The sequence below is a fragment of the Microtus ochrogaster genome, chromosome 15 (assembly GCF_000317375.1).
Source record: "Microtus ochrogaster isolate Prairie Vole_2 chromosome 15, MicOch1.0, whole genome shotgun sequence".
NCBI lineage: Eukaryota > Metazoa > Chordata > Mammalia > Rodentia > Cricetidae > Microtus > Microtus ochrogaster.
The window spans coordinates 29,048,324-29,065,867 of record NC_022017.1 but is presented as its reverse complement, the minus strand read 5'-3'; the positions used below and the strand labels follow the sequence as shown (position 1 = coordinate 29,065,867).

At 49.3% G+C, this 17,544-nt stretch overlaps 1 protein-coding gene across 2 annotated transcripts in view; it reads left to right on the top strand.

Annotated features, from left to right (window-relative positions):
- Positions 1-13,947, top strand: part of Zc3h7b (zinc finger CCCH-type containing 7B) — a 51,950-nt gene extending 38,003 nt beyond the window's left edge. For both annotated transcript variants that reach the window (XM_013348854.2, XM_005354485.3), the window contains exons 15-23: positions 736-836; positions 1,766-1,947; positions 4,588-4,673; positions 9,699-9,832; positions 9,986-10,091; positions 10,204-10,312; positions 10,527-10,660; positions 10,767-10,930; positions 11,262-13,947. In XM_013348854.2, coding sequence (XP_013204308.1) covers positions 736-836; positions 1,766-1,947; positions 4,588-4,673; positions 9,699-9,832; positions 9,986-10,091; positions 10,204-10,312; positions 10,527-10,660; positions 10,767-10,930; positions 11,262-11,526 — 1,281 coding nt within the window. In that variant the 3' untranslated portion in view covers positions 11,527-13,947. The remainder of the gene's footprint in view (positions 1-735; positions 837-1,765; positions 1,948-4,587; positions 4,674-9,698; positions 9,833-9,985; positions 10,092-10,203; positions 10,313-10,526; positions 10,661-10,766; positions 10,931-11,261) is intronic.
- Positions 13,948-17,544: the final 3,597 nt, after the last annotated feature.

Below are 17,544 nucleotides of genomic sequence, written 5' to 3'. Positions count from 1 at the left end.
TCCTAGTAGCTCCACTGAGCTTTCCAAATGTTAGGGGTTTGTTTGTTTGTTTGTTTGTTTGTTTGTTTTGAGGGGATATTGAAACAAAGACTCCCTATTTGGCCCTGGCTGGCCTGAAATTTGCTATGTAGACCAGGTTAGTATTGAACTCACAGAGACCCACCTGTCTCTACTTCTGAGCACTGGGATTAAAGGTGTGCACCACCATGACCACCAACTTTTCCTAGTCTTGGCTCTGTAGCTCGTTAAAAGTGGAGATAGTGTTGTTTTCATCTCTGAGGAGTAAGGGCCTGGGTGGAGGGGTTTGGTGGGGCCCTGCCCACCCCAATCTGCTGACCTTTAGAGCAGATAAACTTGTGCTATCTTTCTTTAGGGAAGAGTTGGCTTGGGAATCGTAGCCCACAGCCATAAGACAGGAGCTACTGAACTCTTTTCTACTGTTCTGTGGCCTGCACAGTGAGCCAATGGGACAAAGCAGGTTAATCATTCACAGCTTACAGTTGAGAAAACTGAGGCCCAGGCCATGGAGTAACTCCTGTCCCAGGCACTGGAGTTGTGTGATGAGGAGACCTGAGGTTTGGTTCGCAGAGCCTGGGTTCTCTTCCACACTCCCCCTATCTAGGGCAGGGCTTACAGGAACCAGTTGTCCTTGCCTAGATGGCCACTGTGGAGTTCTGACCCATCCCCTCCCCAAGTGGCCTTGTGAAGGTCCCAGCCCATGCCCTCCCCGGACAGATCTGCTTCGACAGTAAGCCCCGGATCATCAGCAAAGGCACCAAGGACTGTCCATCTGTGTGCTCCAACCTGGCTGCCAAGCACAGCTTTTACAACAACAAGTGAGTCCTGCAGCTGGGCCGCCGGCCAGACAAGGGTGGGGCGGTTCCTTGACAGATAAGGAAAGGCCTCAGCTAAAAAGGACAGAATGGTGACATGTCCACCCGGAAAGGATAGGAACACTTACTGTCCAATCATTGTCTTGTTGTGGGTATTGAATGGTCTCCACAGCCCTTTGGGGAGGGGTTCCTGCGCCCCTTGTACAGAAAAAAAAGCTGAGGCTTGGGAAGAGCTTGGTCAGCAGACAAATGTGGCCAACCAGCACCTTCTGTTGTCATGGTTTCAGTGTCAAACGCGATGGGAGGAGCTGGGTCAGAAGGGCTCCATGGCCTTTGCTCTTTCTGGTTCTCTGTTCTGCTCCACTATTAGGGATGGAGTCAGGCCCTGGAGTTTGCAGTCCTGGGTTTATAGCCCAGCCTGGCCAGGGTTGCTTGTAGGTTGGAGCAGCAGCTCCTGCAGCCTTGTGTTTCCTCTTCCCTGAGAGTAATGCTCTTTCCATCTTGTTGGGTTCATTGAAGGCCACTGAGTTTCCCCACCCAGAGGAAGTGCCTCTCTATCATCCTCCTGGGGGTAAGACCAGCTCTGGGGCAGTGCCTTCATGGCACTCTTCTTCATGGGCTCTGCCTTCTCCCAACCCGTCAATAGGGGGGGTCTGACACCTCTGTCAGTAGACAGTTGCAAGCTGAGCTGGCCCCAGAGGTCTGTGATGGGCCGCAAGTAAAACAGAGCTGGCACTCAAGTCTTGAGTGTAGGATCCCTTTACCTCCTGTGCCATCCACATTCTGAGATGGGCTACGAGGGCAGGAGGTGCCCAGGAGCAGGCTCTGAGAAGGCTCTCTCCTCAGATTTGCTTGGCACTGGAAAGGTAGATGGAGGGCAGAGGGTGGTGGGGACCGTAGTCAGCATCATGCACGTCCCATATGCCCGCCAGGTGCCTGGTGCACATCGTCCGTTCCACCTCCCTCAAGTACTCCAAGATCCGTCAGTTCCAAGAGCACTTCCAGTTTGACGTGTGCCGCCACGAGGTGCGCTATGGTTGCCTACGTGAGGACAGCTGCCACTTCGCCCATAGTTTCATTGAGCTCAAGGTCTGGCTGCTGCAGCAGTACTCAGGTGAGGGGCAGGCACAGCAGGTGAGGTAGGCTTGGAATTAGCTGGGAGTGAACAGGCCAGGGCCTGATGGCCAACGTAGAGAACCTAAGGTGAATTCGGAAGCAGGAGGCTCCTGAGAGCTTCCTGGAGGAGCTAGGAACCCTGGACATCACAGAAGAGACAGAATTCTGCTCACAGGGAGCTGTGGGGTCTCTCCCTGTCTAGACCTTGCCAAGATATAGATGGGAAAGCAAGAATGAGTGAGGCTCAGCGCCTGGTAGACTCACACTTTAAAGCCTAACCTGCTCTAGCAACTCCACCTGCTGCCTGGGTAATGACCAATAACATTTCTCCCCGTGCCTCCTTCTGTTGGTCCAGCAAGTGGATTCTCAGATATTTGCACATCCCGTCCATCTAACTGCTCTTCTGAGCACCCTCTCTGTCAGGGTATCCAGCCACGAACTAACGAAGACCCTCACTTTTGAGGACTTACATGGAGCAAGTAAACTAAATCCTAGATTCAGGGACTGGAGAGATGACTCAGTGGTTAAGAGCACTGGCTGTTCTTCCAGAGAAACTGGGTTTAATTCCCAGCACCCATGTGGCAGCTCATAGCTGTCTGTAACTCCAGTTCCAAGGGATCTAATACTTTGTCAGAGACATACATGCAGGCAAAACACCAATGCAAATAAAAATAAATAATTTAAATCCTAGGTTCCATCTGACCTAGGATCATAGTCTTCTCTAGTGCCTGTTATTATTTTATAAGCATTTTTTTGGTGCCAGGAACATATATTTATTTGTGTATATGACAATCAGTGTAGATGCTATGTCTTAGAGTTAAGTGTGTGGTTTTTTTGAGTTTGGTTTTTTGTTGTTTTGTTTTATCGGGAAAAGGTATCTCTGTGTAATCCTGTCTGTGCTGGAACTCAAGGCTGGCCTTGAACACAGAGATCACACCTGCCTCTATTTCTCAGGTGCTGAGATTATAGTGCCTGGCTGAGTCAATGGTGTTTTGACTTGAGTTGTGCATCGCTGGTTGTGGAGGCAGCAATGGGAGAGGGAGGGAGGAAAGCATTCCTAAGGCGGTGAGAACTGGCCTGTCTAGGGAAGGACAGGGACTTTTCCAGCAGCAAGGGCTTGAGGAGAGTCGAGGCTCAAGGTCATAAGGGGTCTCAGTGTCTGAGAGTCTCTTGGCCATAAATAGAAATATAGTCACATACTGCATTGATGTTTTAGTCAATGGCGGGCCAAAGGACAGTGGTCTTACAATATTATAATGGGGCTGAACTGCAATGAATTGTAGTGAATGAACAGCACTGTTGCTCATTCTTGGATTTGCTATACTATATCTTTATTGTTGGAGTGTATTAAGAAACAAATTAAAATGCTGACTATGTATTCAAGAGATGACTCACAAGATAAAGGTGCATGCCACTCAGTATGACCTGAGTGAAATCCCCAGACCCACATTAAAAGAAAGCCAACTCCTGCAAGTTGTCCTCTGATGCCCACACACCCTCCTGCACCACATGAACACAAACTAAATAAATGTAAAAGCCTGCCCTGTGATGCTGGTGCAGCCTCGTCCTGTTTACAGCATCTCAGAATACTGAGCATCTCAGAACAAAAGCCCATTGTTGATATAACACACGACTGCAGGTGGCATTGCTCTAAATCTGCTATGCAATGCCAGGAGGGGTTTTAGGTGAAATGGAGTTCCAGAATCTGATCGGCAGTTTCCAGGCCATGCTAGCTGCTTGGTGGAGAATGGAGGAACTAGGACATGAGTGGAGACCCCAGGGAGGATGTAGCTCATGCCAGGTGGTGGTAGCAGAGGTGAGAGAAGTGGTCAGATTCTGGGTAGACTTTGAGATGAAGCCAGCAAGATTTGTTGACGGACTAGATGTGAAGTATCAAACAGAAAGTTCTATCAAGGTCAGTGCTGAAGTCATGGTGCCTTCCATATTCTGAGAAGAGGGGTGTACAGGAGCATGCTTGGGGGGCTAATATCAGGGATCTGTGTGGGATGTGGGTCCCAAACTGTCTCTTGGACCTCAAGGAGTGATGTTGAGTGGGCAGCCAGAGGTGGCAGGCTGTAAGTCCAAAGGGAGATGTGGGCTGTCAATTTGCATTTGAGGGTTACCAGCAAAAATCTGACATCAAGTGTGGTATGTGACCTGGGTAAGCAGTGAACAGAGTGGCTGCAGCAGAGCCACAGCCACAAAATGATTAGACAGCCGATTGTAGGAAGGCACTAGGAACCAAGGAGCTGCAGGGAGGGCAAGATTCAGGACAGTAGGAGCGGATTGGTACTTTGGGGCCATCATGCTGGGACATTGCCCTTTGGGACTGGCAGTGAAGAGCCGTGTACCTTGGTGAGCCCCAAAGATTCTGCCTGAGCCCCCCAGCGAGAAAGGACTTTGGGAAGAGCCGAGCAGCTGGACCTACGAACGGGGATGCTGGCTTGGGAGTCAGGAAGCTTTCTTCCTAGGATACAGAACAAACAGGTCCAGAGAAGATGAGTTTTTTCCTGCGATCCTGAGTTTTCTGTGGCTGGGACTGGCTGGGTGGGACTCCTGCTTGGACCTCATCCCAGCATCCCAAGTGTGCTGTGTCTCATCCTTTGCCAAGGCCCATGTTTTCTTCCACCCTCCACAGGCATGACCCACGAAGACATCGTTCAGGAATCCAAGAAATACTGGCAACAGATGGAAGCCCATGCAGGGAAGGCCAGCAGCAGCTTGGTAAGGCCCTGGGAGTGGCGGGGGCGGAAGGGTGGGCATCACAGGAGCTGTGCATTTCCTTCTACTGTGACCTGATCCAGAGCTGCACTCTTCCTGTATCCCTAGAGTTCACATTTCACTATTTGCTTTGTTATCTGAGTGTGTGTGGGGGGGGGGGCTTCCTGTGTGCAAGTATGTATTTTCACATACATGTATACACTTATATACATAAATGTGCACACTATTTTTGGGGGGTTTCCGTTTTGAACCATCTGGGAGTAAGGGCAGATAGTTATCCTCTTACCTCTGACCACTTTTAAAAGGGTATTCTGGGGCTAGAGTGATGGCTCAGCAGTTAAGAGAACTTGCTGCTCTTTCAGGAAACCCACATTTGATTCCCAGAACCCACATTGGCTCACATCTCTTAACTCTAGTCCCAGGGAATCTGATGCCCTCTCCTGGCCTCTGTAGGCACTACACACAAATGGTGCAGACACACATACAAGCAAAATACCCATACACATAAAATAATAACTTAAGAAAATTTTGTGATGAGGCTACTTCACAGTACTCGGAGGCAAAGGCAGGTGGATCTCTGAGTTCAAGGCCAGCCTGGTCAATATAGAGCAATAGAGCAAGTCCCAGGACAACCAGGGCTACACAAAGAAACCCTATCTGGAAAAAAAAAAACAAAAAACGGAACAACAGCAACAAAACAAACAAACAAAAAGCCAGCAGTCTTCAGGAACTTATGAAACTGGTTCCCCACTCCACCAATAGGAGTCATTCCCTTACCTCTGACCAAAGGGAAGGGACGTATGGCTACCTGTGGCACCTATCAGCATGTCAAAGCACGTGCTGACCTCCAGGTTCCTCCAGTATCACACATTTCAAAGTCCCTGCTAGCGTACTAACCCTTCCTCCCCTCCTCCCTGCCCCTCCACTCCCTCCAGCTCACAGGCTACCCTCCCCCAGCTGCTCATTCTCCTTGTGACCCTGCGATTCTTCTTCCTCTCCTCCCATCTCTCTCTCTTTGCCTCTGTCTCTTATTCTTATTTCTTTGAGATGAATCTTGCTACAGTCTGAGCTGCCCCTGAACTCAGTACCCAACTGCCTCAGCCTCTCAAATGTGGAGATTACAGACATGCAGTATTCGGCTGCCCAGTTTTCTCTCTCTTCCCTGCTTCCCCCTCATTTTTGCTCCTGGCCAAGAATCCAGCAGGGACACTGTGGTGGGCTCAGGTGGGTCCTTTTGGGTAGTCTTCTAAAGAGAGCACAGAGTCCTGCCCTCCTCCATCCTTCCACGTCCTCTCCTCTCTTCCTAACCAGTGGTCAGTCCTTCCAGAACCACCCAGGGCCAAGGGTGGTTTCTGGCTGATGGTGCTTTACCCCTCCCCCACTGCCAAGATTCCTCCCTGCCCACCAGGACACCACCCAGGCCTAGCTCAGGAACTGGCCCAGGCATGAGGCTCTTGCCTGCTTACATCTTAGAGAGTAAAGTTAGTAGGCCTGTGAAACCAGAGGCCACCAGGGCAGATACTGCTTGGGCCCAGTGCCTCTGACTTACCATGTTGTCCCTTGAAGAAGCACAAAAGCTCTTAGCAGAGAGGGGTAAGGAACTGCTCTGAGTTGCCTCTGCTCAGTCAGGTGTGAGTGATCCCAGTGCTGGGCAGTGCCGGTCTCTATTCTGAGGGAACTGGTCGGGGAAAAATGCACCTGCTAGCCTGAAGAAACAAGGGCTGCCCAGACAGGCAGTCCCACACCCGAGCCCCTGGGCAGGTAGGATGGGAGAGGGAGTCTCTAGGAACAGAAGGGGCAGAAGACAGCTAGAACAAGTTAGCCAAGGCCGGCTCTTACTCCCCACTGTGTCCTGGGCACAGAAAAGCAGTTCTTGCCTACAGAGTAAAGCAGGGACAAAAGGTCTGGAAGAATGGTGGGAAAGGAGCCTCAGATTAGCTGGACATCGCCCTGGGGAAGAAGGGTCCTGAATCCAAAGCTGTCTGTCCTCCCGCCTAAGGCCAACTTCCCATCTCTGAACTCCTCCTCCCTACATACCGGGCACTTAAAACTGGTTGGTCAGACAGGTAGTTTAGCCCCTGAGAATGGCAGCCTTGCCATAGGAGAGCTCTAGGAGCGCCCCCTGCAGCCTGAGCTGAGACCAGTGTGTGCAGGCCAGAGGCGGTACCAGGTATCCTCTCTGTTCTGCCTTTTCCTTTAGGCGATGTCTCTTGCTGACCCTAGGGCTTGCACTGCTTGGCTATGTCCTGTCTCCACTCCACCCAGTGCTGGGGTTCCAGGCATGTACAGAACCTCACCTGGATTTTACTGAGGTGCTGGGAACCAGACTGTGATCTTCATGCTTATGTGGAAAGCACTATTATGTACTGAGACATCTCTCCAGCACCTGAGCTGAATTTTGAAAGACATTTTTTAGAAGAAGTTGCATGAAAAATTAAGGAAGGGCATTCCAGGTAGAGACTAGCACGTGACACAGCATGCTGTGTCCAAGGACAGGGCCTACTACATTTTTTCCGTCGTTTTCATCTGAGTAGTTTTTATGCAACACAGATGTGTGTATAAAAATGGGCATATAAATCAAAATTTTTATTGTTTTAAGATTCTCGTTAGGGCTGGAGAGATGGCTCAGAGGTTAAGAGCATTGCCTGCTCTTCCAAAGGTCCTGAGTTGAATTCCCAGCAACCACATGGTGGCTCACAACCATCTGTAATTGGGTCTGGTGCCCTCTTCTGGCCTTCGAGCATAGACACAGACAGAATATTGTATACATAATAAATAAATATTTTTTTTAAAGAAAAGATTCTCGTTATGTAGTCCAGTATTTCCTGGGACTCTGTTGATTGTTTGTTTTCTGGGACTGACTTTGTAACCTATGCAAAGTCTGTTAATTTTTAGAAATCTTAATTTGTAGTAGTCCCCCCTGCCTTAGCTTCCTAAGTGATGGGATTACCAGCATAAGATACCATACCTGGCTATAAATTAAACATTTACTAATGATAGGCTATAAAGAAATTTCTTTTAAAATTATTTTTTGGTATACATATAATTTTATTGTTTATTAAGTTGAAAGAAAACATTAATGAATGTGCTTGTTTAATTTTACATAAAGAACTACGCAGAAGCTGAAGAGTTGAAACTACAGAATGTATAGAGAGACAGCACATCCGGGAATTGATCAGTGTTTTGTTTTATAGTTGTTAATGTTGAGAACATCACAGTGCATAAGTATGTAGTACAGAACAGCAGGAGTGTGTTCAGAACCATGTCAGAATTGATGGAGATTCAGTGCTAACCCACACCAAGTGTTATTCAATCATTTAAAAAAAGAATCTCGGGGGCTGGAGAGATGGCTCAGAGGTTAAGAGCACTGACTGCTCTTCCAGAGGTCCTGAGTTCAATTCCCAGCAACCACATGATGGCTCACAACCATCTGTAATGACATCTGGTGCCCTCTTCTGGCCAGCAAGCATACAGACAGACAAAACACTGTATACATAATAAATAAATAAATCTTTAAAAAAAATAATAATCTCAATTGAAAGTTGGAGACTCAGATGATTAGCCGTTTAGAGTGCTCACTGCACCAGGCGTAGTAGCACGTGCCTTTAATCCCAGCAGAGGCAGGTGGGTCTCTGCTCAAGGCCAGCGTGGTTTACAGAGTGTTTTACAGGACAGACAACACACAGGGAAACCCTGCATTAATAAACAACAACAACTTTTGCAGAAGACCCAGGTTTGGTTCCCAATGCCTACATTAGAAGCTCACAGTTGCCCGTAACAGCAGTTCACCTGCATTGCATGCACATGAAGTACATAAACTCCTAAGTGTGCACGCGCATGTCCGCACACACACAACTTTGAAAAACGAAACTCGAGTGAGCAACTCAACAGCATTAATTTTAAAACTGACTCTCTCTCTCTCTCTTCCTCCCTCTCTCTCTCTTATTGCTATGATGAAAACACCACAACCAAAAACAACTTGGAGAGGAAAGGGTTTATTTGACTTAGGTATCCTGAGTCATAGTTCACTGGGAAAAGCCAAGGCAGAAAGCCAAGAAGGACAGGAACCTGGAGGCAAGAGCTGATGCAGAGGCCACAGAGGACTGCCACTCCCCATGGCTTGCTCAGTCTGCTTTCTAATAGAACCCAGGACCACCAACCCAGAGATGGTACCACCAACAATGGGTTGGGCCCTCCCTCATCAATCACTAATTAAGAAAACGCCCTACAGGCTTGCCTACAGCCCAATCTTATGGAGACATTTTCTCAATTGATGGCCCTTCTTCTGAGAAGATTATAGCTTTGTGACCACATGTTAAAGAGTTATAATGACTAAGAGCACATACCACTCTTGCAAAGGACTTAAGTTTGGTTCCTAGCATCCATGTCAGCAGCTTACATTGCCTGTAATTTTAGCTCCAGGGGTATCTTACCAATGCCTCTGACCTCCAAGGGCACCCACACACACGTACACAAACCCACACGTATGTACTTAATTTAAAAATAGGCTGGGATCCAGGCAAGGTGGCACATACTTTTAATCCCAGCACTCAGGAGGCAGAGGCAGGCTGATTTCTGTGAGTTTGAGGCCAGCCTGGGCTACAGAATAAGTTTCAGGAAAAAAAGGCTAGGATGATATCACGTGCCTTGAATCCCAACACTAGGAAACAGACTGATCTGTGAGTTCAATCCCAGGTTGGTCTCCACAAGTTCCAGAGTAGCCAGTGATATAGTGAGACCCTGTCTAAAAATAAATAAATAAATTGAAAATAAATCACTCAAAGGAAGAGTTATTCTATTCAGTGGTTGCATAAGCCAGGCCTCCATGAAAGTCAAGCTAAGTGAGGCCCAGTTGGAGATGGCAGAAAGACTCCCCGGCTCGGGGTCCCTACCACATCAGAGGGCACTGTCTGCCAGCAGAACCGGACAGTTTGCTAGCCCATTTAAGACTTAGTGGTCCCAGGACTTCCAGAGGCCTAAGGCCTGGTGGCTATAGCTTCACCAACCTACTCCCCCATCTTCCAATAGGGTGCCCCAAGGACACACGGGCCCAGCACCTTTGACTTGCAGATGAAGTTTGTGTGTGGTCAGTGCTGGAGGAACGGGCAGGTGGTGGAGCCGGACAAGGACCTCAAGTACTGCAGTGCCAAGGCCCGGCATTGGTGAGACACGGGGCAAGACGGGGCGCTGCCAGAGTACCATGAGGAAGGAGGCCAAGACTTGGGAGACCAGGGCTCTGAGAGAGGAAAGGTGGTCTCATAACTTTGAGGGTTTCTCTCTGATTCTCCCCAATGAGTCCCATCTTTGATCTACAGCTGGACCAAGGAGAGGAGGGTCCTTCTGGTGATGTCCAAAGCCAAGAGGAAATGGGTGTCGGTGAGGCCATTGCCATCCATTCGAAATTTTCCACAGCAATACGATGTGAGCACTTTTGGGGTGGGCAAGAGGTTGTAGGCCTTGGAAGGCTTCTAACTGGCCAACACAATGACACAGCCTTGTGGGACTCAGCAGGCTTTCCTTTGTCTACCCACAGCTCTGTATCCACGCTCAGAATGGCCGCAAGTGCCAGTATGTGGGGAACTGCTCCTTCGCACACAGCCCTGAGGAGAGGGACATGTGGACCTTCATGAAGGAGAACAAGAGTAAGTGGTAGACTTGTCCTGCATCACTTCATTGCTAATACCTCCTGAATCCTGCTGGGGCCTTCCCCAGATCCAGCAGGTCCTGTCGACTAGGGGCTTCCTGTGAGTGATTAGCATAGCAGCAGGGCCTAAGATGTTTGTGCCAATTCCAGCAGGGATCATGGGCAGAGTGTATGGGGAAGCCCCCTCACCAGACACACTGTCCCCTGCCTAGTCCTAGATATGCAACAGACCTATGACATGTGGCTGAAGAAACACAACCCAGGGAAGCCAGGAGAAGGGACACCCATCAGCTCTCGGGAAGGGGAGAAGCAGATCCAGATGCCCACAGACTATGCTGACATCATGGTAAGCCCTGCCCACATGTTGGGCCAGGGCCAGTTGGGAGGGCAGCCTGGAGGGGCTGTGTGGGGTGGAGGTGTGGAAGTTGGCACCCATAAAACTCTGCTCCCAGATGGGCTACCACTGCTGGCTCTGTGGCAAGAACAGCAACAGCAAGAAGCAGTGGCAACAGCATATCCAGTCCGAGAAGCACAAGGAGAAGGTCTTCACCTCCGACAGTGATGCCAGTGGCTGGGCCTACCGCTTCCCTATGGGCGAGTTCCGACTCTGTGACAGGTGCCGATGGCAGCATGATGGGGCAGCACAGAGGGGCAGGTAGAAGGTGGGCCTGAGGACAGGGATGTTGTGACAAGCCCCATCCCCTTGACTTGGTTTATCTTGGCTGTGAATACAGTGCAGTACTGGGAGTGGTCAGGATGGAGGGGTGGGTTCAATCCTATCTACCCCTCCTTTACAGCATGGATCAGGTCCTAGAGAGTGCTACTGTGTCAGGGGTTCCCTGAGCTAGGACCTGAGCTGTCTGGAGAGAGGCACATCTTAGAAAGGTTAAGTTAGCCCCAGGTTGGAAGGCATAGAGCTCAGGCAGTGAGCCTTCTACCACCCACAGGCTCCAGAAGGGCAAGGCCTGCCCAGATGGGGACAAGTGTCGCTGTGCTCATGGACAAGAGGAACTCAATGAGTGGCTGGACCGGCGCGAGGTGCTGAAGCAAAAGCTGGCCAAGGCCCGCAAGGACATGCTTCTATGTCCACGGGATGATGACTTCGGCAAATATAACTTCCTGCTGCAAGAGGATGGGGACACCACTGCTGCCACCCCAGAAGCCCCCATTGCTGCAACTGCTACTGCTGCCACCACCACCACTGGGGAGTAGGCCCAGATCCCAGCTGTGGACAAAGTCCTGGGGTCGGGGGTGGGTTGGGGACAGAAAGCCTTACAGAATGGCCAGGGAGGGCAGGTTAGTTGGGGGCAGGGGACTACCCCATCTGGCAGTCTCCAGTCCCCTGGGTCCCTGTCCATCCTTTCCACCCCCAACACCCCAGGTGTGTATACCCAGGTCATGTACTGCAGCCCCAAGTGGTCCCAGGGTCCTTGTCCTGTCAAAATGGGGGCAGCCCCTCCCCAAGTCTAGCTCTCCTGGTTGGAGAGGGAGGGGCCTGGCTGACCTCTCCAGCTTCAGCCTACAGCTTTAATTCTGTCTGCTCCTGAGAAGGGCTGGGGAGCCTGGGGTCCCCACTTGAATCTGCAGCAGGAGGGTCCTTTTACCTTTCTACCTTCTCCTCCCTTTCCCTGGGGGAAGATCAGGACACAGCAGAGGGCAGGAGGTCCTGATTAGCTTAAAATGTAGTTGTGAGTGGAGCTGGAGACACTGTACTGGTCACCTGGGGCCTCAGTTTCCTGCTCTGTCAAAGGGGCAAGGGCGAAGGCAGATGATCTCTGGAGCTAGACCAAGGCATCTAGGTGCTCCTAACAACCATCCCATACCCAGCCATCTTGTGAGCCAAACTCTATTTTGCAGAAAGGAAAACTGAGGTCTAGCAGGAGGAGTGATTTGCCCAGGGTCTCTAGCCCTCAATTTGGTACAGATCTGGGATGTAAACATTGGTCAAAAGACCCCATCCATTAGCAACTGGAGCTGCTAGGCTCCTCAACCCCATACGGCATTCCTGGGAACCAGGGAAGGGCTGCTGAGACAAGAATTGGTTTTGTTAGAACCCTGTGGGGAGATACTGTTGGGGTAAGCACCAGAGGTTCTATTTCCAAGAGCTTTCACAGAGAGATGGAATACAAGCACCATGAGCTCGTGTTCTGCACAAGGTACAAGGCATGGGGAGAGTCCAGGTAATAATGAGAGCAGGGAGATGACCTGGGATCTATGGGCCACTATGCGACCTCTTTCCTGGAGACCTACTATAAAGACCCAAATGTTTCTCCAAAAGACCCAAATATACTATTACACCTATCTATCCAGGCCCCACTCTATACCTAACCCTGCTAGCTGCCTAGGACCCTAACTGAATCCCGGCCCATACCTCCACCTACCAAGGTCTCTTCCATCATCTGAAGTGTGTACACCCCTTCATCCCATGACCTCCCCTGGCTCCCCAAGACATTCCAGAATGTTCCACATCATTGGCATAAGAAGTGGGGCACCCCAGAAGGAACCAGAAACTAAGGCTAGCTAGGAGTGAGATGGAACAGACACTCTTTATTTTTCCTGCAGCCAGGGTTGCTAGTCCTCAATGGCATAAAATAGGCCCCTGGGCATAAGGAACCCGTTCCTCATGCTGCCACTGCCCAACCTTATCCCAATAACCATGGCATGTACCTTTTCCTCTCCCCTGCCCCCTTTTCCTACCCTCAGCTGGCCAGCATGGCAGAGTTTGGGTGCTGTGTGGCTGGAGATGAGGTGAGACCACATCCAAGGTGGGGGCTGTGGCCATGAATGTTGATGATACTTGTTCTCCTGACCTGTGGTGTTGCAGTCTGTCGTCACCAGCCTTGTTTTTAGTGTGTATATATGTCGCCCCTGTGATGCATATATACACAGGTATTAAATATATCGCTCTATATAATATTATATATGTGTGTGGTATCCAAGGGATCTCTTCTAATGAGGGCTAAAGATAAAGAATTTGGAAAAAATGCAGGCATCCTTGTGAGTTTTGAGGTACTGATGAGGCCATCTAGCTGTTTAGGGGACTGGGACTGGACCCATGGCTCAGAGATGATTTGGGCAGGAAGGGCAGGATGGCCCACACCTGGGCCATGCTCTGGCTGCTAGTTTTGTTTCCCACACATCCATGTCTAGAGGGGAGTACCAGTGTGCCAGGAAAAGGACATGGGGAGCATTTGTTTCCCACCAGTGAAGGGTGAGTTCAGACTTTTCCTGTTGTTCATCTGTCCAGGGGTCCGTCTAAGATCTGGACTCCCTTACATTCTAGACCCGATCCCTTGTAAGGGAGAGGAAAGAGACATGGATGACCTGGGGTGGGAGACAGCAAAACATTTTAAATGATGAATGCAGTCAATCGCTTCTAGCTGGACAGCGAGGGTTGAATGGGCCTAGGAGGCAAGAATGAGATGGACAGGACACGTGGAGTGGGCAGTGGAAGGGGATGCTGCATTTATCAGCTGGGCAGTAATCAATCTAATGGTCCTTTTAAAATGTCTGTATTAAAATTTAAGAATACCACACTTTAATATTAAATATCATAAGGTATAGTATCTTGATAATAATGTAGATGTTTTAATAACAATTTTTGTCCTTAAAATAAAATGAGAGAGAAACTTGCTTCTTTTTAGCCTTTGTTCTAGAAAACATACGTGTGCACTTTGACTCTTGTCCCCCAGGTGTCGCTCCTGTTCCTCCCTACTGCATCTACTCAGGGGGCCAGGGCTGCTCAGGACTGCCCCAGCTGGCTGTGCCTGGGGCAAACATTCCAAGGGGTGAGGGGCAGTGTCTCTGTGTACACATGGAGACCCAGCTGACCCAGCTCAGCAACACCTTGTTAGCAGGGACAAGCTGTGCCCTGTACAAGTGGTCCTAGGAGCCACCCTTTGCCAGCTTTCGTGCAGGCTGCCTGCTCACAGCCCTTCCTGTGGGACTGCCTGTGCCTCTTGCTTTTATCATCATGTGCCACTCTAGATTCTGTGCCCATTTTGGGTGCATCCAGGAAGGTGAGGGGGTCATGCCATGCTTTACAATGTGATCCAGACTGCAACTTTGATCCTCTGGCTCAAAGAAGACCCAAGGTTATATGAGAAAGTTTCATCACCTATTTTTGTAGGAGTGGATGTACCAGCCTTGAACATTTATCCCTGCCTCTGCTTTACCCAATGCTGAAATTATACGCCTGTGTTACTACGCCCAACAGCTTCCTCAACTTTTAAAGACTGGGCATCTCTGATATGGCCGAAGTGTTTTTCAAATCTCCTGAGGTATGTTCAGTCTAATGTGAATGTTCGCTAGGCAGTCTCACTATAGAGCCCTGGCTGGCCTGGAATCGTTTTCCCCCTCGAGACAGGGGTTTTCTTTGTAGCCCTGGATGTCCTAGAACTCACTCTAGTTCAGGCTGGCCTCAAACTCAGAGATCCACCTGCCTCTGCCTCCCCAAGTGCCAGGATTAAAGGTATGTACCACCATGCCTGGCTGGAATTCTTATTGTAAACCAGGCTAGACCTGCATGGATGATCCTGCTTCTGCATCCCAAGCGCTGAGATCATAAGTGTACTTCACCGTGCCTGGCTTGCCAGTTAACTTTAATCTACTGGATACAGTGGCCTGGGAGCAAAGGTCCTGGACCTGTGAATTCCCTGAAGACAGAAGTTCTTTTGGCCAGGTATGCAGGAGGTACTCAATTAATAAATGATGGAATGAGAAAAGTAAGACTTAATCTCAGCACTTGAGAGGCAGAGGCAGGCAGAGGCCAGCCTGGTCTACAGAGTGAGTTCCAAGACAGTCAGGGCTACACAGAAGAAACCCTATCTCAAACAAAACTAAAAACACAAGCCTGTCTTTGGGCTGGAGGGCAGATATATAAGCTTGCAATGGGACATTCCTTGAACCCAGGAAATTGAAGAGAGAGCGGTAAACCTAAGGGGTTGAGTGAACCCAATTTGAAATTCCCTTTAGTTCTCTTCTGATGTTCACTTGGCTCAAGGAAGCACTACCCAAGTGAGCACTCACCCCATGCAGATCCGAGGGATACAAGACCAACTATCAAAGAGACTATTTTTTTTAAAGATTTATTTATTTATTATGTATACAACATTCCTTCCATGTATGCCCGCATTCCAGAAGAGGGTACCAGATCTCATTATAGATGGCTGTGAGCTACCATGTGGTTGCTGGGAATTGAACTCAGGACCTCTGGAAGAGTAGTCAGTGCTCTTAACCTCTGAGCTATCTCTCCAGCTCCCAAAGAGACTATTTTTTCTTTGAGTCTGCAGTCTTGATTTTTTTGCTTTGTTTTTGTTTTTCCAAGACAGGGTTTCTCTGTGTAGCTTTGGAGCCTGTCCTGGAACTCACTCTGTAGACCAGGCTGGCCTCGAACTCCAAGATTCACCTGTCTCTGCCTCCTGAGTGCTGGGATTAAAGGTGTGTACCACCACCACCTGGCTTGCAGTCTGATTTTTCCATCATAATCAGTGGGCACTTACTATTCTGCCTTCTTCCTTTTCATTTCTTTCACCTCTGTAGTTCCCTGTACCAATGAAACTGGATGTTCAGAGCGTCTGGTGGTCACACGGTGGAAGATCACCCTGATCGAACACGGGGCTATTTCTGGCTCTGGGTTGTGACACTGCACTGAGAAGCACTGACATAGCACCAGCTCCTGTACTCTCTCGCAGCTTGCTCCTGGGACAGATGCAGGGCCCACCAAGGACCTGAAGACCTTTGTGGGTTCTGCAAAAACATCGGATAGGCCTTAACTAGGGGCCTGTGTAGTTGGCTGGGAAACACCCATGCCTCAGGAAAGGGTGGGCCTACTAATGAGCGGTAAATTCTAGCAGCCCCTCTGACATTGGTTTTTGAGCCTGGAAGTTAAGTAGGCCCTGCTAGCCAAAGAGAGAGCAGAAGACCATCAAAGTCCTTAACCAAGTTCTTGGAAGGGACCTCCATGTGGAGGTCACTGCTTGCCTCCAAATAGACATAGTTGTTGTCACATAAAAACATCTTGTTAGCCTGGCACTGGTGGTAGTACACACCTTTAATCCCAGGACTTGGGAAGCAGAGGCAGGTGAATCTTTGAGTTTGAGGCCAGCCTGGTCTACAGAGTGAGTTCCAGGACAGCCAGGGCTACATGGAAAAACCCTGTCTTGGAAAAAAAAATCTTGCTAGTGTACTGGGACAAATATGATCAGTGAAAAATGAAGGGTGAAGTACAGGGATGGAGTCAGGACATTGATTAAAAACAGATGTAGACCATCGACCTCCAAGTCCAGAACCCCTGGACATGTGGACAATCAGACTCTGTCCACAGCCCCTCCAGATGTCTCGAGGTACATATTCAGCCATCCTTTCTCCTCACTGCTGCCATCCTAGCTGCCCTGGCCTAGCAGTCTGCTGATCACTGGTGACACTGCCAGGCAAGTCTCCTGATTACAAAGTAAGGGTGTCAGTGTGGACCTTGAGCAACAGGACAATTTTCCAGAGTTAAGGCCTTACTAGGTCTGTCATTTAGCTCTGAACTGTTTGCAGGCTCTAGTCTGGTGCATTAATTTATCTTCTGTTGCGTAACAGGATGCTTGGGACCAGATCATCTGTGAAGAACGGACGGTACTTGACCTGCAGCCCTGAGGGCTAAAAGTACAAGAAGCATGATGGGTCTGCAGCAGCATCTGGTGAGGGCCCCTTGCTGAATCTACATGGCAAAGGAGGCAATACAAGCTTCCCAGGATAGGGTCTCTCTATTTAACCCTGGCTGTCTTGGAACTCACTGCATAGACAGGTTGTCAGGCTTGGTAGCAAATGCCTTTATCCCAAACCAGATTACCAGCCAAAATCTTGAACATTTGATCCTCCTTCTGTGGCCTCCTGATTAAGGGTGCATACTACTCACCATGTTGTTCTATCTCTGTGGTAAGCCAGTTTTGTATTAGAAATAAAAAAAATTCTGAGACTGGAGAGATGGCTCAGAGGCTAAGAGCACTGACTGCTCTTCCAGTGGTCCTGAGTTCAATTCCCAGCACCCACATGGTGGCTCACAACCATCTGTAATAACATCTGGTGCCTTGTTTCTCACATGCAGGCAGAACACTGTATACATAATAAATAAATAAATCTTAAAAAAAAAATTTCTGGGCTGGAGAGATGGCTCAGTGGTTAAGAGCATTGCCTGCTCTTCCAAAGGTCCTGAGTTCAATTCCCAGCAACCACATGGTGGCT